The sequence below is a fragment of the Nelumbo nucifera genome, chromosome 2 (assembly GCF_055504915.1).
Source record: "Nelumbo nucifera cultivar China Antique chromosome 2, China Antique-T2T, whole genome shotgun sequence".
NCBI classification, from domain to species: domain Eukaryota; kingdom Viridiplantae; phylum Streptophyta; class Magnoliopsida; order Proteales; family Nelumbonaceae; genus Nelumbo; species Nelumbo nucifera.
This window is the reverse complement of record NC_142650.1, coordinates 11,936,780-11,960,248: the sequence shown is the minus strand read 5'-3', so window position 1 is coordinate 11,960,248 and position 23,469 is coordinate 11,936,780. Positions and strand designations below refer to the sequence as shown.

General features: G+C 38.6%; 1 protein-coding gene across 3 annotated transcripts in view; it reads left to right on the top strand.

The window, feature by feature from the left end:
• LOC104597262 (Tetratricopeptide repeat (TPR)-like superfamily protein) overlaps positions 1-21,334 on the top strand; it is a 65,051-nt gene extending 43,717 nt beyond the window's left edge. For 2 of the 3 annotated variants that reach the window (XM_010258716.3, XM_088897600.1), the window contains 7 exons: positions 1,656-1,733; positions 1,897-2,089; positions 7,383-7,502; positions 7,608-7,746; positions 8,204-8,244; positions 15,319-15,582; positions 20,275-21,334. In XM_010258716.3, the coding sequence (XP_010257018.1) occupies positions 1,656-1,733; positions 1,897-2,089; positions 7,383-7,502; positions 7,608-7,746; positions 8,204-8,244; positions 15,319-15,582; positions 20,275-20,970 (1,531 nt within the window). In that variant the 3' untranslated portion in view covers positions 20,971-21,334. The remainder of the gene's footprint in view (positions 1-1,655; positions 1,734-1,896; positions 2,090-7,382; positions 7,503-7,607; positions 7,747-8,203; positions 8,245-15,318; positions 15,583-20,274) is intronic. The other variant, XM_010258717.3, reaches the window with a different exon arrangement.
• The last annotated feature ends 2,135 nt before the right edge of the window (positions 21,335-23,469 follow it).

The following is a 23,469-nucleotide window of genomic DNA, read 5'->3' as shown; positions in this document are numbered from 1 at the left end:
AAGGCACTAGAAGAAATATCTTCCAGTAATGGGGCTCTGACTTGCGAGTTGTACAACTTGAGACCACTTTGAGTTGGGGATTCTTTGAGGGTGGAATTTTGATGGTAGCAGCATTGGCAATCTGGGCCGTTCTAGTGTGAGCGGGGTGTTTAGGGATGGAAATGGCAAGATCCTAGCAATTTTATCATGGACGAACTGGTGCCAGGATTCTTTACGATCAAAATTAACAGTTGTTCTACAAGGCTCGAAGCTGACATGGTTAATGAGTATTTACAAAGTGGTGATAGAAAGTGATTTTAAGGTGGTGGCCAGTTGGGCTAACAGTAATAGCCAGGTGATTTGGCAGTAGATGACAGACAATTAAGACGATTAGGTGGTTGATGAGGGTAATGGAGGTATGATACCAGTGGGTTCAAAGGTTGGCAAATGGTATGGATGATGCGTTGGATAAGTTAAATACTCATTAACCATGTCAGCTTCAAGCCTTGTAGAACAGTAATAGCGAGGTGATTTGGCAGTAGATGGCGAACAATTTAGAAGATTAGGTGGTTGGTGAGGGTAATGGAGATAGGATACCAGTGGGTTCAAAGGTTGGCAAATGATATGGATGATGCATTGGATAAAAAAGCGAAGGTGGAATTCTTCCTTCCTATATATTGGGATATATAATAATATGTACATAAACATTCTTTATAAACGGAAATAAGAACTTAATTTACCTATAAAAAAACTTGAGACCATTTGTGCAAATATAGAGCTCTTTCTTGGATCTTGGAATCTCTTAAGGGATGGTGGAAGTCTAGAAATGGTGAAAGAGTTTGCCCAATAAGGGAGATAGGTTCTTGCAGATATTTGAATCATGTTGGAATTGGTGTAAGTGTATAAAAGAATGAAGGATGTGACTTAGAGAGATAAATGGCGGAATAAGGGTGATATCTGCTCTCTTGTCTTTATTTATGTTTATCTTGTTTTCTCTACCTCATCATCCTCATCGTCCATGCCTTACCTCAACTATATGGGGTCAGCTACATGAATCCTGTTTCGCCAATCCGTTCTATTTAAAACCATATCTACTGTTAAGTTATTAGTGCTTAAATCATTTCTTACTACTCTACATTACCTCTTTTTAGAGAAGAAGTTCATTAGCAATACATGCAGAAGTAGATAGTCAGTTTACATATATAACAGTAAGCCTCCAGGATCTCTTCATCGAATTCTGTTCAGTTTAGTACCATATCCATTGTTAAATGATGAGTGCTAAATAACCAAAAGAGTTGGCAAAAGTTTCAATGCCAGATGCCAATTTGGAACGACACTCCTTTATCTGGGCATGGAATTGGCAGTTAAGACAAGTTCACACTGGTAGGGTTTACGCCTCTAGGATCTGATTTTATTTAGATTGGATGAAGGAAGGTTGTGTTTGCATGGAGAAGACAATGAACAGAGAGAGGAGGATAAAAGATGAAATACAAAAAATACCCCCTAACCAATGAAAAGCTTAACTAAAGAGCAATATTGTCTAAAAACAGTACTACTAATGTTCTGCAAGTTTAGTTTTAACTATTCTTTTTCTTCAATTGTCTGTAACATTTCTTTCTTTCCAGAGGTTGTCTCTTGCTGAAGGTAATGACACCTGTTTATCTGGTCCTTTTTAGCAGAAATATGTGGCAATACAAGATTCTATTGTTGCACTTATATTCGCACTTGAGTGCCCTTCGATTAGCCTATGAATGGTAACTTCAATCTAATACTGTCAAAATATTCTTTTTGGTTCATTAACTGTTATTTTTTAGCTATCTATCACTACATGCAATTTCAGTTCTTTGACTATTTTGATTATATAACCATACCTAGTTGGGCCTTATTGACTATCACTAAATACCTCTTCTTCTGTAGGTATAAAACACTGGAGATAAAGAATATCCTGCTGGAAACAATTTCTCACCATATTTTACCCCAGATGTTAGTATCTCCTCTTTGGAATGAGCTAACTGACCTTCTAAAGGATTATCTCAAATTTATGGATGATCACTTCAGAGAATCTGCTGACCTTACCTTCCTTGCTTATCGACATCGTAATTACTCAAAAGTATGTGTTGTGTTCTTCAGGATCTGCTTATACTTTCTTCATTGCCATTTTCCAGGATTGCCTAAAATATTATGCTTGTTCTTATTGCTATTTTGTTTAGACTATGGGTTATGCATTGCCTATTGCCACTCCATCCATATCTCATAATTAATGTTTTGAATCCTGGTCTGGAGGCTGAACTGCTCTCCCCCTTGGTAAATGATCTGTTGCAATGTTTTAAAAACCGTCCCAGAGGATGAACCAAATTTCCTTCTAGGTGGATGGGCCATGTTCAACCATTTGCATCACCAGGTTGACCCCGTGATATCATACGAACAAAAATGTTAAAAAAATATAAATATAAAACCCAATGGGCCATAAGTTAACTGAACCCAGAGTTGTGATGGGTTGACAACATTAGTCAGCAGTTAAACCTCCTTGGTCAATGGGCCAACATGTGATACCATAACAATAATTTTTTATCAGTCCATAACAATAAAAATCTGGAAAAGTAAAGTAATACAAAGCTAGCCAACAGTTCAACAATCTGGTTTTGCAGGTTAGAGGTTGATCCAAGCTGAAATTTTGACCAATGATTTAAAAGGCTTGCCTAGGCGCATAGGCGAGGCACATTTTGGGTTTTACATCACATTAGCTACTTGAAGCAATGCAATTAAGGAGAAAAAGAGATTGTGGGTTTTACATGCTTGAAAATGCTTTATATGTTTGCTTTTATTTTTAAAATTTCATTTGAATACGCTTTACATCTTATGTTTATGTATTTTAGTTTTAGATAATAGGTTTTTTAAAACATTTATTTTAAAACTTAAGTTTATATTTTTTATTAACATTATGTTTTATATTTTTTGAATTTTTGCATTTTTTAAATTTTTTTTGGCATTTTTTTGAATTTTCTGACTTTTTTTTCATTTTAGTTTTTTTTTTGTGATTTTGCGCCTTTCTTAAAATGGCGTGTGCCTCGCCTTGCGCCTCAAGTGCAAATTGGCCCTTACGCTTTTAAAACACTGATTGTGACTAGGTTATCGGTCTGACAAGATGGGTCTATGAACAAGTTGAAAACACTGCTAATAATATAAGGAATGAGTAATATTGTGAGAGTAAAAAGGATACATATATGCCTGAAAAAAGTATACAGATTTGCATGGATATGGTCGGGAAATGCATGTAAAGATTAAAGTACATAAAGAAATCCTATATATATATATATTCTAAAAGATGATATTTTCCAAATGCGGTGCCCCCTTGGGAGGAATGCTCTTAAAGAACTATGAGGTTATAGGCTTTTCTAAGGCATATTTGCCTTTTTATCATCCAATTTTTTATGAAGAGGAGCTAAGGTATCTTAACTCCCCAGAAGTTGGGAATGCACCCAAACTGATAAAAACAACAATTACAACTGAGCTCAGAACCCAGAAACCCTATTAACCCCTTGCCTAGCTAATCCTTCGGCAAAGGAGTTTGCATTTCTCTTTACCCAAGTACACTGAACTTCCATCTTCTTGATCAGCCATTTGAACTTTCTCTTTGCATTACTGCAACTCCACATCTTAGAAGTGTCTTCTTTTAGCCAGTCCACTACGATCACAGAATCACCCTCTATAATCAATTTCTCAGCCCTCGAAGAGTCTCCCACTTCAATTGGGCCAGAGAACATAACTATTACATTACTTTCTCATCTCTTAACACCCCCAGTACCCGAAGACCCTAGATTCCACATGTTACTGCCATCAAAATTCAGTTTAATAAAACCAGGAGGTGGAGGGTTCCATGTGAGATTCGATGTTTTCTTAATTGAGACTGACCTAGCAATTTCTTTCCATTTTCTTAACATATCATCTGTTGAAAAATCTGTGAACTCATCCATTGTTTTCAGCCAGTGTAATACTCTTATATGAATCACTTCTAGCATAGTTGCCAAACCTCTCTCCTTTTCTGAAAAGATCATTGAATTTCTTTCTTCCCATATTGTCCAATGAACATCAGCTCTCACACATCTCCACATGATTCTTGATCTTTTTGTTGGGCAGTCAAGAGAAGAGGAAAACAAGCTTTGCACATTTGTTGGGGAGATCCACCTGCACCCAAACAAAGAAGCAAACCATTCCCAAATATTTTTTGCCAAAACACAGGATATTAGTAAGTGGTAACTAGACTCACCGGCAACTTTGCAAAGAACACATCAGTGTGGAGATAAACAACTATTGGGTCTTTCCAAGAAAGCTTCCCAACAGAAACTAGACTCACCGGCAACTTTCCAAGAAAGCTTCCCAACAGAAACTCCCAACCCTCAGAGGTATAGGTTGACACCACACTTCCTTGACAGGGAATGACAAGCCAATAGGAATTTCCGGTTGTATTAGGGCTTTAAAGAGGGAGACACAAGTAAAAAGATCCGGAAGGAGACAGTCCAAATCCTACTATCTGTTTTTGTAGGCTCCAAGAATACCCCATCAAGAATGGACAAGAGAGTTGAGGTACTATCCAATTCTGTATCACTGAGTGCTCTTCCAGTGCTTGAGTCCATTTCAAACCAATGTTTCAAAACATGGAGGCGTGATGCGAGGCATTCCACTACCTAGAGGTGTGAGGTAGTTCAGAACGCAAGAGGCGTAAGCCTCCTTAAGAGGAGGGGGATGAGGAAGAAGAGGAATGAGGCGCATGAGGTGTACACCTCTAGCACACCTTATGAAAAAAGCATATGTGACGCATGCCTCTTGCACCTGAGGCGTGCGCACGCCTCAGTAGTGTCATCGCCTCTGGCATACGCTTCAGGGCGTATTGGGGGCACCTCGCCTCCCACGCCTTTTAAAACACTGTTTCAAACATATACAGCATAAGGGTATTTTGCTCGTTCTTTTAGGATTTTGTCTCTTTAAAATTTTTAAATATTTTGAGTTCCAAAAATTAGACTTGTATTAATACTGGAAAGAAATGCATTAGGCTGAGAATGGAAGGGACTCTTTTATGCCTTCTTTCACCTGGTTAAACTGATGATCTATTATATCTTTAGTTCTATATGATATAAACACATGGTTGCATCCATTCAGTCTGTTCAAGAAAAAACTTTTCCTGCATATATAATATTTGTATTTTGTGGGATGAAGGTGCCATTGTTGTGGTTAAAGTTTTTCCTGCATACGTAATGTATCTTGCTCCTTGTGCGATGATATTTCTGTGAAGATGGTAGAGAATTGTCCGATATACTATGATCCTCTACTACAGGTGAATTTAGAGAATTTATCCCCTATTCCCCAGTCCTCATACTAAGTAGTGCTTTGAAGTTCTGATGTACACTCCCTAGAATACTGGGCTTTCAGGAGGATAAAGCTTTCATACGAGTGGTAGGAGAAATATCTTTTGACCTACTTGGGTGTTGGGTCTAACAGAGTTTGTCAGTCTGGTAGATTGGTTTGTGCTGTCTTAAAGGCCCTCCATCAGAGTCTTGGACTTTGAGATTTGGACCTGTAAATATGAGAAAGAAGGAAGAGAGTTATGAGAGAGAAGTGGAGAACATAGGAAAGGCAAGCAAAGACGCATTGGGCAGTAAGAATAGGACAAACATAGATGGTTGATTTTCAGATGTTATGAAAGGAGAACGGATTTCTCTACCTGTTAACGTTTGCCATAATAAAACCAATCCACTAAAATATGCTTGCTGTTGTGCACTTGTACTCCTATTATGGTACTTTGGATTATGTGCAATTTTTATTGCTGTTTGTTTGTCATGGTATAGTCCTGTAGGACCATCAAGGACAATTCCCAACTATCCCAGGAGAGTGTTTTCTTATTCATGATACTAGATTACCGCTAACAAATGTATAATAATCTAAATTAGTTTGCTCTGAAACTTTCACCATAATAAAATCCTTCTTGTCAGCCTGATTTTACCACCAGACCAAGCAATGGTGCCTTGACTGGCTACACTAATATGTGCACACATGCAAGCACAATAAGAAAAAGGAAAGAAGAAGCTTACCAAGTCAAGCATAATCAATAAAGTCTTCCAACCAACATCTGAAACACCTTTGCTAGCAAGCGCTTCTTGGTCGCCTCTAAGCACTAAGCTTATGGTCAATTGGTGTTTTAATTGGTTGAAGTGTTATTTCTGCAGTATTCTTTCTGAAATCCAATTCTCTCATATTCTACAAATCTTGATTAGTTGACATTTCTAAAACATCTGCAATTGGCTACCTTAGTTGCAACTGAAAAAACTACCCTCAAGAGACTTTTACATGGTTGAGAGGGGGCAGCAAGCCAGCAATTATGAGAGAATTGGAAGAATTAATAACCACTGGATCAAATAACCTGTAAAAGCTTCCATTGGCAATTTTGTAGTCTTTGGGGGTGTAGAGAAATCTTTATTTATTTGAAAATAAGATGTGGACAGTATTCCATTTCTTTTTTGCTGTTGATTCAGAAAGCTTCTGAAGGAATTCCATACAATGCTTTTTTGGTGTTTCAGAACCTGTTTATAAATTGTAACTTACGATATATATTACTGTATATCCCCAATGTACAAATCCTTGGTGTACATGGTCACTAACTTTTTTGTAATCATTTTGCCATATGATACATGAAGTCTGTACTTTTCAAAAAAAAAAAAGAAAAAGAAAAAGAAAACCATTTCAGCATAAAAAAACTGCATGAAACAGAAGTTTACTAGGCCTAAGTGATGAATGATGAGAAGAAAATTATTCAGTAAAGTCTCAAATCTGCATCAAATTACATGAAACTTGAATCTTATTGTCCAGAAGTATCCTGTGGAACAAGGCTTACAATGGTCCATGATGTCAGAAGGTCTTCTTGTGGCCATGATCCTTAGAGCAAAGTTCTCGTGTGCTTTGATAGAAAATTGAAGGTCTTCTTGTGACAATGATCCCACAGATACTTCTTAGTATTCATGCTTCTCCATGCATTAAACAATATATTCAGCACATAGGTCGATAAAATTTTTTTGATGTAAGGTGTTTTGTGGTAGGGGGTGACTTTTGTTGGCTGGTTTAGACTAGGTATCAAGTATCTGTGGGTCCTCCAGCATTTTATAAGAGGTGAGAGCCCTGGCTTATGATGCCTGACAATGTAGCTAGAGGAGTTGAGAGCTGAATTGTATTGGGTAGAATCCCTTGCTCAATGCAGTCACTATAGTGTTTCTTTTCCTTGTATTAGCAATGTATTGTCTTCTGTGGGTGTTGTATTAATGTATTCCTATTAACCTTACATAAAAGTGGAATAGGGTATGGATATTGATGATGATAATATGAAATGACAATATTTTTTATTTATTGTCTTTTAGGTAATTGAGTTTGTTCAGTTCAAAGAGCGATTGCAGCACTCTTACCAATATTTGATGGTGAGGGTTGAATATCCTATTTTACAACTGAAGCAGAAAGCAGACAACATTGAAGAAGAAGAGGTCCCAAATGTTCTGAAGTTCTAACTTCTAAATAAGATTTCATATATTACTGTTCTCTTATGTCTAACAGTTCCTATATATTAAAATGTTTATTCTCTATTTCAGTGTATTCTTGAAGGCATGAACTCCGGTATTCAGTCACTTGATCTTTCGAATAGGGATGGGTGCAAATCTTTGACCTTCAATGAAGACATGCAGTCACGACCTTGGTGGACACCTACACCAGATAAAAATTATCTGTTAGGTTGGTATAATATGTGCCTTCTTTACATCCGTTAGCCTTTGCCTCCTAATTATCGCATAATCACTTGGCATTTAGTTAACTGATTAATTTGGTCATGCGTCCTTTTTTCTCCTAAACCTTTCATTCTTTTGGTAGAAGCAACTTGTTGGAAAGCTCTGTTTGAGAAAGTGAAAGGAAAATGTATTGTAAAAAAAGTTAAAACTTTTGGCTAAATAATTACACAAACTTCTATGAAAAGCCTGCATTTCTCTAACAGTGTTAGAATTTATGCAAAAACAAAAAAGGAACATGTTTTTCTGTTCTGGCAAGTTTTTCTTCTAAATTTTGTCAGAAAATTAATTAGTGTACACATATTTTCAAACAAACAATAAATACGTACGACATTTATGATTTTTTTTTTTTTTGCATTTAGTAAAAGTCTTTTTTGTATATTGATTGCTTAATTTTCCATAAACAGGACCATTTGAAGGTGGCTTCTTTGCTTTTAGAGAAAATATGGTATGACATTTCTCTGGTCATTCATTTTTTACATTGACTGAAAATTTTGTGTGCTTCCTATCCTACTTTTTTTCTTTTCGAAATGCCTTTCTATCCTACATCAGTTGCTTTAATTTTTCCTAAATGTGTTTCGTCCTATCATGCAGAACTGGATTAGCAGCAATATTGATGGCAACTTTATTGTCACAGTAGAGTGACAGGATTGCTCACTTCGAAACCTAGTTCACCTAACAGATTTCTTATCCACATGATTTCCGCAACCCCATGAGCCATCGCTCTATACTCTGCTTCAGCACTGGATCTAGCCACCACACTTTGTTTTTTGCTTCTCCATGTGACAAGGTTTCCTCCTACAAAGGCACAATACCCACTGGGAGACTTTCGGCCATTGACTGTTCCTGCCCAATCTGCATCAGTATATACTTCCACTTTTAAGTGATTGTGTTTCGGGAACAACAAACCAGCTCCAGGAAACTTTTTGAGATATCTCAAGATCCTCTCTGTAGCCTCAAAGTGAGTTGTCCTAGGGATGTGCTTGAATTGACTAAGGACACCCACTGCATAGGCAATATCAGGCCTGGTCATAGACAAATACAAAAGTCTCCCCACGAGTCTCTGGAACATCTTTACATCTTTCAAAAACTCTCCCTGACTGTCTCCCAAATGGTGATTAGGTTCAATAGGTGAATCAAATGGTTTTACCCCCAACTTGCATGTATCTTCTAGTAGATCTAGTACATATTTCCGTTGGGAAATAAAGATGCCCTTGTGAGAGCGGACGACTTCAATTTCAAGGAAGTATCGTAAGGGGCCTAGATCTTTCACTTCAAATTTAGTGGCTAAGAATTTTTTCAGTCTCCGGATTTCAGCCTCCCAATCTCTTGTGATCACCATGTCATCCACATACACAATAGGAGTTGTAATTTTACCTTAACCTCTTTTCACAAATAGAGTATGATATGACTGGCATTGTTTGAACCCCATCTGTTGAACTGCTAAATGAAACTTACTGAACCAAGCCCGAGGTGATTGTTTCAACCCATATAGAGATTTTTTTAACCTGCACACCTTTTGTTCACTGCCTTTGGCATAGAACCCTGGGGGTTGGGTCATGTACACTTCCTCTTCCAAGTCACCATTCAAGAAAGCATTTTTTATGTTCAATTGGTGAAGATCCCAGTCAAGATTTGCTGCCAAGGAAAAAAGAATCCTGATAGAGTTCATCTTGGATACTGGAGCAAAAGTCTCTGCATAGTCCACTCCATATACCTGTGTAAAGCCTCTTGCTACCAGTCTAGCCTTGTACCTTTCAACAGTTCCATCAACCTTCTATTTCACTGTGAACACCCACTTGCACCTCACTGGTTCCTTCCCTTCAGGAAGGTCTACTAACTCCCAAGTGCCATTTTTGTGTAAAGCATCAATTTCTTCTTGCATTGCATCTGTCCATTCAGGTTTAGACAAAGCTTCTGCCACAGTTTTAGGAACGGGGACACTGTCCACAGAAGAGAGAAAGGCACGGTATGACGGCGAAACATGCTCATAGGACACAAAATTAGAGATAGGATGATTAGTGGTACAAGACCTAACACCCTTCCTCTTAGCAATAGGAATATTAAGATCATTGGTGACAGGTGAATCAACATTTAGAGGAACAGATATATCAATGGGAGCAAGTGTACCTGGCTGATGAGACGGATCTGCCTTGGGTGAATCCGATGATGTTGGTTGCATAGTGTCAGGCTCCATGACTCTTGAACTCTGTTGGCTCTTATGGCGACGATGAAAAACCCGAAATGGAGGAGGATCGGGTAAAGGAGGTAGTTGAATTTGAATCGTCGCCTGTTTCTCCTCAACCCTACTCTCCCCCCGAGGAGAAACCAAGAAAAAAGGTTGATTCTCAAAGAATGAGACATCAATGGAAACATAGTACTTGCGAGCAATGGGATCATAGTGGCGATACCCCTTTTGAGATAAAGGGTAACTAAGAAAAACACAAGGAATAGCCCGATGATCAACCTTACCACGAGTAGGGGACAGGTTATGGACAAAAAACGACACCCAAAAACACGCATCGGAATGGTGGACAACGGGGTTGTAGGGAACAAGAGCTGATTATGGGCCTTATACTCTAGTAGCCGAGAGGGCATGCGATTGATGATATATGTCGCACACAAGACTGCATCCATCCAAAACCGTTTTGGCACATTCATATGAATCAATAAGCCACGAGCGACTTCGAGAAGGTGACGGTTCTTCCATTCAGCCACACCATTTTGTTGGGGTGTCCTGGCACAAGAGCTTCGCTGAAGTGACCCACTCGAAGCAAAAAACTTTGTGAGATCACTATGGAAATGTTCCTTCGCATTGTCTGACTGGAAGATATGGATTTCTGTTTGGAATTGACTGAACACCTTGCGTTGAAAATCTTTCACAATTTGTGGCATTTCATCTCGAGATCGCATAGGGTAAACCCAAGTGTATCTAGAATAATCATCAATCAAGGTAATGAAGTACTTATAGCCAGCCGCAGTAGGTAGAGTAACAGGGCCCCAAACATCAGAATAAACAATATGAAATGGAAATTCAGATCTTTTATTTCGTAAAGGTAAAGAACTTCTACAATGCTTACTCAACTGACAAGTTTGACACTGTAACTGACTCACTGACAAGGACTCGAACAACTTTGGAAACATAACTTTTAATGACTCAAAAGAAAGATGACCTAAACGACTATGCCATAAATAGGCTTGACTTTCACTTGATGAACTCATGGACTCTGTCGCCACTAGACCAGCATTATTCTCCAACACGTAGAGACCATCCACCATGCTTCCTCTACCAATCGTCTTCCCCGAGGTCAAATCCTGAAACACACATGAAGACGGAAAAAAAGTGACTGAGTAGTTCAAGGAGTGAGTTAGACTACTAATAGAGAAGGTATGGTGCCTCGGCCAAGTGGCCAAGTGGGAGAGGTATGGTGCCTCGGCCAATTATGGTAGAAAAAGAACCATTAGCCAGTCTTACTTTATCTCTCCCAGAGAGAAGGTTATATGTTTGAAACAAATTTGACTTACCAGTCATGTGGTTTGAGGCTCCGGAGTCAATAATCCAAGGAGAATCAGTAGTATGAGATGACACATGGAAGGGTGTGGCATTACCTGATGTAGACGCAAACGAGGTAGAGGGAGTAGGACCAGAATCCATCTGGCGGAGAGTCCTACCATACAATTCCAAATGTTCACAGAAGGAGTTGATAATATCTTCCTTAGGGTCAGAACTGAGATGCCTCTCCTGAGTTACCAAAGGACTAGTCTCTGTCGATGCCATATTAGCTGAGTTATACCTTTTTTTATTCTGTTGGCCTAGTTTCTTGCCCTGATCAGGTGCTGACTTCTTACCCAAATCCTATGCCTATTTAGGTTTTCCATGGAGATCCCAACATGTATCTTTTGTGTGTCGTGTCTTCTGGCAGTGAGTGCACCAAAGTTTGCTCTTATCATCTGATTTTTTCTGAGTGTCACCCTTTTTAAAACCACCTCCAACATTTGTATCTAAATTTCCCCGGACAGCTAGGGCAACTGACTCCCCTTCTACACCATTCATCACACTTCTGCTTTATTCTGACTGCACCAAGACACCTCCTGAACTGATCGCAAGTCTTTACTACCCAAGATCTGCACCCTGATTGTCTCATACGAAGGATTCAGCCCTTGGAGGAAGGCAAACACTCGTTGCTGAGATACAAGTGACTTATAGGCCTTTGCATCTTCATCACACTTCCAATTCACATTCTGAGAGTGATCAAGTTCTTTCCATATTGATGTCAAATCAGAATAGTACATCAAGAGACTCCTCTCCCCCTGCTTGCAAGTCGAGGATTCAGCTCGCAATTGATATATCTTGGCATTGTGTCTCTGCTCTGAATAGGTGGACTTCGCTTGTTCCCATATCTCACAAGCAGTTTCAGCCCACATAAAAGTCTTCCTTACTTGTGGCAGCATTGAAACCAAGAGCCAAGACATCACCATACTGTTCTCTTGGTTCCACCTATCATGCTCAACACTTCCATACTTCGGTTCCTTCGCTCTCCCATTGATGTATTCTATTTTTCCTCTAGCTGTGACATCACCATACCTTGAATTACCACTCAAGGTAATTCAGACCATCAAAGGGAATAACAGCCATGGGAAAGCTCATATCCATTCCCCCACTCACTCCATTGTGGCTCCCCGAAATCTCTGAAGTAGCAGAATTCTCAGTCGACATGGTCAAACAGATAATCAGTCCCAAACACCGGACTTAGGACCCCTCCTTACTCCACAAAACAATGCTCCACTCAGTCCACACCCACACACTTGGGTTTAACGACCAGGTTGAGCACAAACAGTACTAAATTCAGGACAAAACAGAGGTAGTATTCGGCAGATTTCAGACCTGTATAGTTTTAACAGTCCCAACCTACCAGAATTCTAGAATGTCTAACCGCCACTAATCAACAGGAGAGATCCTTATTACTTATAGTCAAATCAAATCATTGAGAAGACAGGTCATCATTGACCTACAGTTGTCTTAACACATGATCAGGATCACATGATCCAAGAAAAACAGGGGTATACAGATTCGACAGCATTCAGCCGCCCAAACTCATAGGGTTCACTTGGCACATGACCAAGGAGGGTGAAGAAGAGAAAACAGGGAGAACTGTACCAGTTGTAGAGCTGTTTTTTCAGTCCAAAATCAGATTTCTGTTCCGCCCAGGTTCAGCAAGTCTGTTCGATCTGCTCTCTTTAATCAGTATTCCCGCTCTGATACCATCTTGACAGTATGGCCGGCCAGAAATAAGAGGAGTAGAAGAGAAGAGAAGAGGAGAAGAAGAGAAGAGAAGAGAGGAGAGAAGGAGAAGGGTTTTGCAATGTAACAGTGCTGGCGGCGCCAGCCTTTATTTTAATATATATAAGGCGGCAGAAATAACAAGGGAAAAGACCCTTGTGCCCCTGAGTACAATAACAGACATAACAGAAAGAAAAAAACGAAATAAAAAACACTTTAATTAGCCAAACAGACCCTAGCATCAGCAACTAGATTATTTTAACAGGTTCCAATCCATGTGATGGTGTAAAAATTGTTCATTTGAGGTGTATCTAAGTTCAGTCTACACTATAGTGTGGATTGGACTGGGTTATATCACAATTTCTTGTGCACATTTAAATCTCATGCACTGATCCACACCATAGTAGATGCAATCATTATTGTAAAGTCTTGTTGCGATAACTGACTGAGGTATTTTGTTGAAAATTTTGTTTGTCAAAGCATCCACATCACAGTGCAGAATGCCTTGATAGAATGTGGTGTGACTGCAACTACACCACAGTGGGGCCCAGTAGATTGAAACACTCAACGCTTTATTGAGCCATAGTACCACCTTAATGATTGTGTTGATATTGTACGAGAGATTCATACAACTTTTATTTTTGCATGCATGCACTTTTTTGTGTGGTATAGGTGATTTACTTTCATGGAAGATCAACAGGTGTTGGATAACTTTCTTGCATTTGGGATATTGCATTAATGCAATAGGCACATAAACTGTACCTACCTGCTTCTGTGTAGACGGATTTTCTTGAATTTTTGTTCTGCTAATTCAGTCAATTGGATGCAAAACATGTGGAACATGAAATAACCATCTTGTAATGATGATATTTGCTTTCACAAGCTCAATAGAATGCATTTGCCAATTAAAATGAGAAGCATGTAGAATGTTTCCCCAGTTTTGAGTGTAGCATGGTTCTTTCTAGGTAATGTTTACTGAGTTTTACTTTTCTGTCTGTCTGCATGTATGTAATGATTTCTGTTTTTTCTATTGGTTCTATATGCATGTACTTTGCTACTTTTCTCTATGATGTTCAAATTCTACACTTTTCTTAGTTGGAAGAACTTAATTAGATGCCACTAGACCTGTTCATGGGCCGGGCCGGGCCGGGCTTTCACTTGTCACTAATGAAAATATACTAGGCCCGAGCCCGAGCCCGGCCCGACCAACGGGCCTATAACTTGGGCCTGAGCCCGACCTTGGTAAAAAGCCCGAAACCCGAGCCCGAGCCCGAAGCCCGACTTAATTGAAAAAAAAAAACGATTTTCCCTATTCAAATTAGAATTAAAAATTCAGATAGTATTTTTTTTCTATTGATATTTTTCCCTTTCTTTTATATTTTAGAACACAATTTTACATTCTTAAATCAAAAAAATTATTCAAATGGACATAATCACATAACTAATTTTAAGTTTAATATTAGGTCGGGCCGGGCCGGGCTTGGGCCGGGCTATTTTGACAAAACCGGAGCCCGGCTCGAATTTATTGTAGGTCGGGCTTTTTGGCCCGAATTTAAGCCCGCGGGCCTATAAGCATATTCAAGCCCGTCCGGGGGTCGGGCCGGCCCGTCGGGCCACCCGGCCCATGAACAGGTCTAGATGCCACACACACCATGTAGTGCCTGCAGCTAGGATTGATGGAGCTTAGATCCCGGATCTACCCTGCTCCTTACCTGCATTTAGTGGCCTTGGTTTATCACAAAAGTTCCAGATGTTATATATTTGATTGATCTGGATTAAAAAATGTGCATCCATATAAAATTTAAGTCTGTTATAGAAACCAGAATACTCCTTAAGAGGTGTGTACAGTTAGATCTGGCTAGACATCCTTCTGTCTTTTTGACTTCTGAATCTGTTGTTTATATGCATGTCATTTGCAGTAATGATTTAATTTTTAGTAAGAGGTGTGTACAATCAGATCTGGCTAGACATGCTTCTGTCTTTGTGACTTCTGAATCTGTTGTTTATATGCATGTCATTTGCAGTAATGATTTCTTAATTAGTAAGTTGGAAGAACCTAAGATTACTGAGTATGATAAGTCATGTTTCCTTATGTTTGCATGCATAATTTTTTTTAGTTTTAAGATTCATGTTGATTGCATAAATTTGTTCCCATAGGATTCTTATCTGCTAACTTGTGGTTTAGTGTTTTGGACTTCGATGTCATCTAAATATTTCTAATTTGTTTACGTCCGCTGGCAGCAAGAACAAATTAAGGAGAGGGAAGCAAATGCATGGAAAGTGCTTGAGAGGAGATCACTTCTTCCCCGGTTGATCTATCTGTCTATCCAGTGTGCTTCCTCTTTGCTCAAGGATAACCTAGATGCCATTGGCTCTATCTCCGATACTAATAGCTCCTTAGAGCTGAAGTGTTTGCTTGAACGCTGTGCAAAAAGTCTTGGCCACTCTTTCACTGGTGCAGTGGATAGGATTGTTGAAGTTTCAAATGGCCAACATTGTTTTGAGGTATGAAATCTGTGTCTTCTTGCTATTCTAGTCATTCTTCTATCTATGGCACCACATTCAATCTTGTTTTGTAAGGGTCTTTATTTTATTTTACTTCATTTCATTTGCTGGTGAGTCAGGCATTAGAGCTGGAAAAGATTGATTATGTGACCTATGCACTCTAGTGAGAAACCCTTACAGGTGTCATGCCAAGATTCTTTGGTTTTGGCTAAATGTGGGTGGAAACCCATGTTAGATTCGAAAGTGCAGCATTGGCCTGTTTTACTCTCTAGGGACACCTTCATTGGTGTCATGCCAAGATTATATGGTTTTGGTTAAATGCAGGTAGATCCACATTGATTTGACAGTTTAGCAATGGTAAATGATATCTATGAAGAGCTACAAGTAAGGTGGGTCATTGGATAGGGTAGGGTATGACTGAAGGGATTGGAATTAGAACACCCCAGTTTAGCAAGCCAGCTAATGGTCTGTCAAATATTTTGTGTAAGGGCAATTCAAAGCTGGATTGAGATTTGAGGGCTGGATGTGCAAAAGTAGAGTGTTCTATACTCAGAACATAAAACAGAAATCACCCAACTTTGGCCAATGGGTGTTTGGATGGAAAATAGAAAAAAACTCTATGATAGGATGCCTGTGTTTTGAAACTAAAGTGCAGAAGCTTAATTTTTAGCAATTAAAGCATATATCTAGATGGTAGACTCGGAAATAGGAGGTTTACAGATATCACTTACTGTTTAAGGTTCTGGGCATCATTTCCTTGGGCATTGACAATCAAATTGACCTATGGATCTGGTGAGAACTGCTCATCACAGGAGCCTTTTCAAGGGATACATGTCCTCCTGAAACGAAGGTTGAGGGAAGAGAGAGGAGAGAGGCTGAAGATAGGTCTGATTACTCGATGCCCTAATGCAAATCCCTTATCTGGCCTTTATATAGTACGCTCAGATATTATATGAGTGTATAAGTAACTTCAGAAGCTGCAGCAATGACTTCTGACAGGGAATCTTGTGTGGGCGTCAAGCGGTTCTTCCTTGTATTGAATAGGTAAGAGATAGGTGGATGTGAATCTTGGGCCTCCCTCTGGATGGGGTGGACGGGTCCCAACAGGATCCCCCTAATTGCAATATGAAAGAAATTTCAGTTTTACTTTCTGAAAAGTTTATCTGATTACCATAATGTAGCGTTGAATAACCAGCTTTTTCAGAACTTGTAGTGATTCAAACAAATAAGAAAGTGCAGCTCCTAATTAGCTTAAAACTAATAGTAGTTGACTTTGACGAGTCTGATGCTAATATTAATAACATACGCAAAACCACTCAGTTCTCCACTACACGAATCAAAGTAAACTAAATGACATAAAAACTTGCCTAAAGTTGAGGCAAGTTTTGGAGTATTGAGGTTTTGAAGGAGTTGTTTGAGCCTCATGGAATGTTCGGACGCATCTCATAATAGTTCTGAGTGCTGGTCAGCTTCACGTTGAAATCTTCCACTTTCTTTCTATTGGCTTTCTACTGGGAGTGTTGGCTGTTGGGTCCATAGAGCTGTCAATGTATTGGATTCAGATTGGTCATGGATGGGATTTGAGGTTTTGAAGGAGTTGTTTGAGCCTCATGGAATGTTCGGACGCATCTCATAATAGTTCTGAGTGCTGGTCAGCTTCACGTTGAAATCCTCCACTTTCTTTCTACTGGGAGTGTTGGCTGTTGGGTCCATAGAGCTGTCAATGTATTGGATTCAGATTGGTCATGGATGGGATTTAGATATCATGTCATTAATAAAAATAAGCTAAAAAATAAATGTTATTGATTATTTGAGTATATGACCCTTTATGCACTTACAATAGTTAAACTACTTTTGCCAAAATATATATTAATTATTTAAAGGTATGCATATATAATCTGATGGGATTGGGGCAATGTTCTGAAAAGCGTAGTCGTATCGTAAATTGTAAGATTTTTTCTGATTTTTCTAAAAATTGTCAAAAAAACTATAAAAATACCTGAACCCCTTCAAAATTATGAAAATGAATGACTTTGTACTAATTTTTAGCTTATAGACATAACATAAATAGGTAGTAGTAGTACTATAGTAGTAGACTGGTAGTGAGTGTGACATTTAAACCACTTTCATAAATCATAATTCAATAGATGCCATGGGTATGATCAAGTTCAACTTCAATTTTAAGCAATAAACAATTATATCCTTAATTGCATTGCTATTTGATATGATCATACTATTATATAAATATGAGCTTTACATGACATCATGTTCATGTTCATGTCTTTCAAGTTTCAATAATTTAAGCCAAATCATCAATACAAGAATACAATAGTGAAACAATGCAATTAAAGAAATTAAATTCTGAAATCTAATTTTTTTTTTGGTAATTAATACCATTGCATAATTGGACATAACTCATAAGAACATCCATTGACATAAACAGCTAAGCAACCAAAGAGATGCTATGTGGACAAGTATAATAAATTACAAATATAGCCAAATCATAAGCCTAACCATATCCACTAAACCAACATAAATAAAGACTTATACACTGATGCTAACAAAGAAATCTCACTGATCAATAAGGAATATATAGTTCTTCAGTGTTCAGCAAAGATGCCCTATTCTTTCGTTGCCTCCAACCATTTGTAAACAAAAGGACACCTAACAAGAAGAACACAACTTAAAAATTAAAATATGACACATAGATAAAATCAAGTCTTATGAAATAGTTAAAACATAACATGGGTCAAAAATAAGATGGAGAAAAATGGGGGTGAGACCTTGTTTTGCATCAGAAAAAGAGAAAAGTATAAGAGGGTTGAAGCCCCTGTGTTTGTGTACAAAAGAAAAAGGAAAAAAATGAAGCAAAAAAAAGAGGAAAATGCAATTGGGCGGAGCCCCTGTTTTCATTGCAAAAAATTCATGCAAAAACAGAATAGAAGAAATGTTTTGCGTCAAAATAAGAAGGGTTTGGACCTTACCCGTTTCATTTACAACTAAGAAAATAATAGAAATCAGGAAAAAAAACCTTCCATGCAAAAGGACCAGAAGAATGAAAGAAATGGGGCAGAGCCCCTGTTTTGCGTCAAAAGAAGAAGAAGAAAGAAATGGAGCAGAGAGCCCGTTGTGTCGAAAGAAGAAGAAGAAGAAGAAGAAGAAGAAGAAGAAGAAGAAGAAATTAAAAAAAAAAAAAAAAAGAGAACGCCTTACCTTTATGCAAACAAGGGGATGAGGGTTGGAGCTTCAATTGAGGGTTTCGTCTCTTCCAGTCTTCCGCCCAAGAATTTCCTTTGAAAGTAGTAAGCATCTTTTGATTGATTAAAGAGGCTATTTAAGTTAATAAAAACAAAATGATAATGCTGCCCCTTGATGTAAATGTGTAGCTTTTAAAAGAGTAGAGGACTAAATAGTCTTTTTATCTTAAATTATGTTTTGGTTCTAATTGTTAAAATCGGTTCTGAATCGTGATTTACGATTTTATACAACGATTTGAACATAAATCGCACGATTAATTTAAAAAATAATTAGGACATACGATTTGAATCGTTTTGGGGCCGATTCGATATGAATCACACGATTTTAAAAACATTGGATTGGGGAAATCCTTGTCTGATGTGATTAAAGACAGATCTGATACTTGATATCCTAATCTGATTTAACTGAATCAGATCTTAGTCTCAGGCTTTGACAATGGAATACTGTTGACAACTCTATGGGAGTGCCAACATTACAGGTGGGCTTTGGTTTTACTGGGCAATAGTAACGATGATAGTTATGGGAAATGCTTTCTTTTCTCTCGATAAAACGTGGAGCTGTTTCAATGCTTTTTTTATCCTACTTTGGCTACATGACATCGACCTACCTTGTATCAAATGGTTAAGCCTTTTGCTGGATGTTTCTATGCATAAGATTTGATAGATTCATTATGACAGATTGTTATAGGATAGATGCATAATGATTCCAAATTCTAACACATCTGGACACATTGGAATCACATTGCAGAGGTTAGGGCTTTAGCTTCTAAAGTGATAAACTCATTTAGATGGAATCCAAGGCCAATGCTTGGGAAGCTTTTACAGGGCCAGTGGAGATGGGACTCAGGATGAGAGCTCTTCTTTCCACCTGCTTCTTTAGGGGATGTTTTCTGATAATTTTTAAGCTTATTCGTGGACTTAGTCCCGCCCCGGCTCACTCACTCGCCTACGCTTTGACAAGACCCCCCCTTTCAACTAGTGCTAAGCCTCTTACGTCCTGATCTACGCCTCACACCTCTAGGTAGTGGAATGCCTCGCGTCACACATCTGCATTTTAAAACATGTTTTAACTAATCTGTTTTTAATTTTACAGTTGCTCTCTAAATTGATAATATAATAACATAATTTTTTAATTGATTGAACACTGTTTAGTTGCATGTATGTCAAAGCTTTGAGAAATTTTGGCACCTTGTTCTTCCATATTTTCTTAATTTCTGAGTTGCTTTCTGATGGATTTCCAAGTTTTTGTCTTTCCCATTCTTTATTAATTTTTATGGAATTTGGTTTGTGAATTTATTGATATTTTATTCTTTGCTTGGTTCTTATTTACAGAATGTGCTTTAGTAGATCATTTGGTAGTAAAATGCTTTCAGAGCAATGATCTAGATTCTCATTTAACAAACATTTACTTTTATACTGGTGTAATCTGAGACAGGCATTTAGTTTGGACGTGGTTGAGTGGATGAACTTTGCGGTGTTTTTGCATGCATGGAACTTAAGCTCCCAAGAGCTTGAGGTGCTAGTTGGAGAGAGATCCTTGCCAAGTTCATGGCACCTAGTCAATAACCTGGTTCAGAAATATATCCTCGAGGGGCTGAGAATGATGCAACCAGTTAGAAAATCTCCTGGAGTTGATTTACCAATTTTGGTACAGATGGTAACAGAACCACTGACTTGGTACAGTCTTGTAATTCAATCTTGTGTTCGATCCATGCTCCCATCTGGCAAGAAAAAGAAGAAAAGTGGTCCTGCAGATCAGGTAAACTCTCCAATGTGTCAGGCAATACATAGTTCGATTCTATCATTGCATGATGCAATACAGGAGGTCACAACATGGTTGAAGGAGCAAATACACAGGCAAGAGGATGAAAATCTGGATACTCTGTTATCTCCTCTCCAGAGAAAAGGACTTGGTGAAGGACCTGGGCTGGTTTTCCAGATTCTAGAGTCTTTGGCTTCTTCTGCAGGTAACCTTGAAGTTGGTGATCGGATTTGCCAGGCATTGCAATCATGGAGTCCGGTTGATGTTGCAAGGAAAATAATAACTGGCCAATGTACAGTACTTTCTGAGTTTCTTAAAATATGTGAATCAAAGCTGAAGCTGTTGGAGGCATTGAAACAACAAATATAGTTAATGACATCATGAATGCAGATTCTCACTAGTGTTCATAAGAGCTATCCAGTTTACAGCTTGATCCACCAATGTTTTCGCAACTTCAGGGTGGCAAATCTGGTTCTGCAATCTTCTCCCCCACCAAAGTGGGCATTGCCATTTGAGTTGTGTAATTTGTGTTCCATTATTTCTTTTCTTTTGCATATTTTGTTTTTAATTGCTTTTCATCAGGACATTTCATTGTAATTTTGAGGTTGATTAGATTGGTGGTGCCTTATTTCTTTTCATTTTGTTCACTCCAAATGATTTCTCGGCGTTTTTTGTTCCACTAGATTGCAGAGAAAATATATACTAAATAAATATCAATGTGTTTGTTTAGGCATTTTTCCAACTCGAGAAGATTGTGAAGGATTTGTTCATCATAAAATTTAGCCCGAGGCTTTGTTGAAGTTTGGGCCTTTAATTTGTTCTAGTGGATTCGAAAGAATAAATTCGTCGTTAAGTATGACCATGTGCAACGTACAAGATCAGGCCCACGTTTTGTGGAGATGAAGGGATTTCTCTACGGGCAAAGTATGCATACTCATGGTGGAACCATCTTTCTACTTTATTGCATATACTTCTGAGGTGTTTTCTATTTTCTCCCTTGTGTCCTTTTTAATGGATGATGGCAAGATCAGGTTCGAGCACACGGAAACCTGATGCCCAGATCAGCCGTGCTGCTTGGACGGGAGATGTCCTCGCTCTTCATCCACCGTTCCACACCACCGCTGAACCTGGGGTCCTGGAGTCGAGACAGACGAAATCTTATGAATAAAAACTCGCGTCAGATGGTGGTTCACCGATGTGCTTGCTTCTGAGTTCTGAATCTCTGATTTGGTGTGTCCATTGTGTAGAGCCTGATTTTCACTTTCCACGAATGGTTTCTATCAGAGATCGGAGTGGATCTAACTTTACTTAGTGGTTGCCGGCCCAGTGCGTTCGCAGCCCTGGCTGGTGCTACTCTTGGGTAGGAAATGACTTTACTCTGCAATAAATACAATGCTGATTACTGATTATTGAGGATAGGAAAACCGGTGATGAATTGCTTGCTTCACCTACTATGGCGTGGCCTATGCCCAAGGCAAGGAAATCCCTTCTATAGAAATCATTCGCTTTATATATTTTAAAATTTAGGGTCGTCAGAAATTCAAGTTTCATTGAATGCTCGTTTGGGAGGGCTTTCACGCAGGAATTGGGATCTGCTCCACACACAGGGCGCCTCACACCGACCACCTCACATGCACATCTCACCGTGCATTGGGAACATCTCCCATGAATAATGTTGGTTCAGGTGGTAAATATTTTGCGGCTAAGTCAATACAGCTCAATCAATTATAAAAACTGTAGCCCTCTCAAATGGGTTCTAAACGAGCTTTTATTAGATCCCTTCTATAGAAGAACTAATGAAAGTCAATTGCTTCATATTTCTTCGGGCCACACTGGTGGCTGGAAACCGTTTTCATGTCTTGGTGTAAGAGAGAGCCTGACTCGTTGACACTCATTGCCAAGATGATATGTCTCGGAAAACTGGAGTCATTTGTGATGCCTTGAATAAAGAGAACAAACTTTCAAACAAAAGAGAATAGAGGGACAAAGTTTCATCATTTTACATGGTGTTTGGAAGTGTGGGTGTTTTTTGGGACCAATTTTCAAGAAAAAATGTTCATGCTTCCAAGACCTGTTTTTCACAAAAAATGTTCATGCTTCCAACACTATGCTGTTTGGTAAGATGATTTTCATCACCGTTTTTCATTTATGTGCTAACAGATAAGCACCACATAGGATACACATCAATCAACCGTTGGGGGAAATGGTTTTCATGCATTGGTGGGGTCCCGATTTTCGAGGCATGCCTGATTTTTTAATAATCGGCTGAACCAAACAATGAGATACATGGGTATTTGTTGAAACGCTTATGTGGATCCGACGTGGCACCATTTTTTTGAAAAACGGCCACGGTTCCAAACATCCCCTTAGTTATTACCATGGTTATATTTACTATTTAGAAGAGTGGCATCCAAAAACAAACCATTTCTAAATTCTAATGGCTCAGTTTGGATAGAGTACAATACAAATATGTATTGTATAAATACATATAAAATAATACAAAATACAAGGTTTCCTAATTTACATATTTGTTTTTACACTCCTTCCTAACTGGGCCAATAGATGAACCTATTACAGAAAAGCACTGCAATGTAGGAGAAGCATAAATCTTATAGAGAGGGAAGTGAGTCGGGTGATGTCAAACTATGAAATTCATAAGCCCAGAATTTTTTTTTTTTTTTTTTGGGTAAGATCATAAGCCCAGATTTGCTGTTTGCACCATTGTGTATAATGAGATTTACTCTAGCATTTGCATAAAAAGTAGGGTAAGTCCCTTAAAGCTATCTTGGTTTGTTTGATAGAAAACTTCCCTCAACTATGACCTGCACTCAAACCTACCTACCCTGACTTTTGGGGATAAAGGGACTT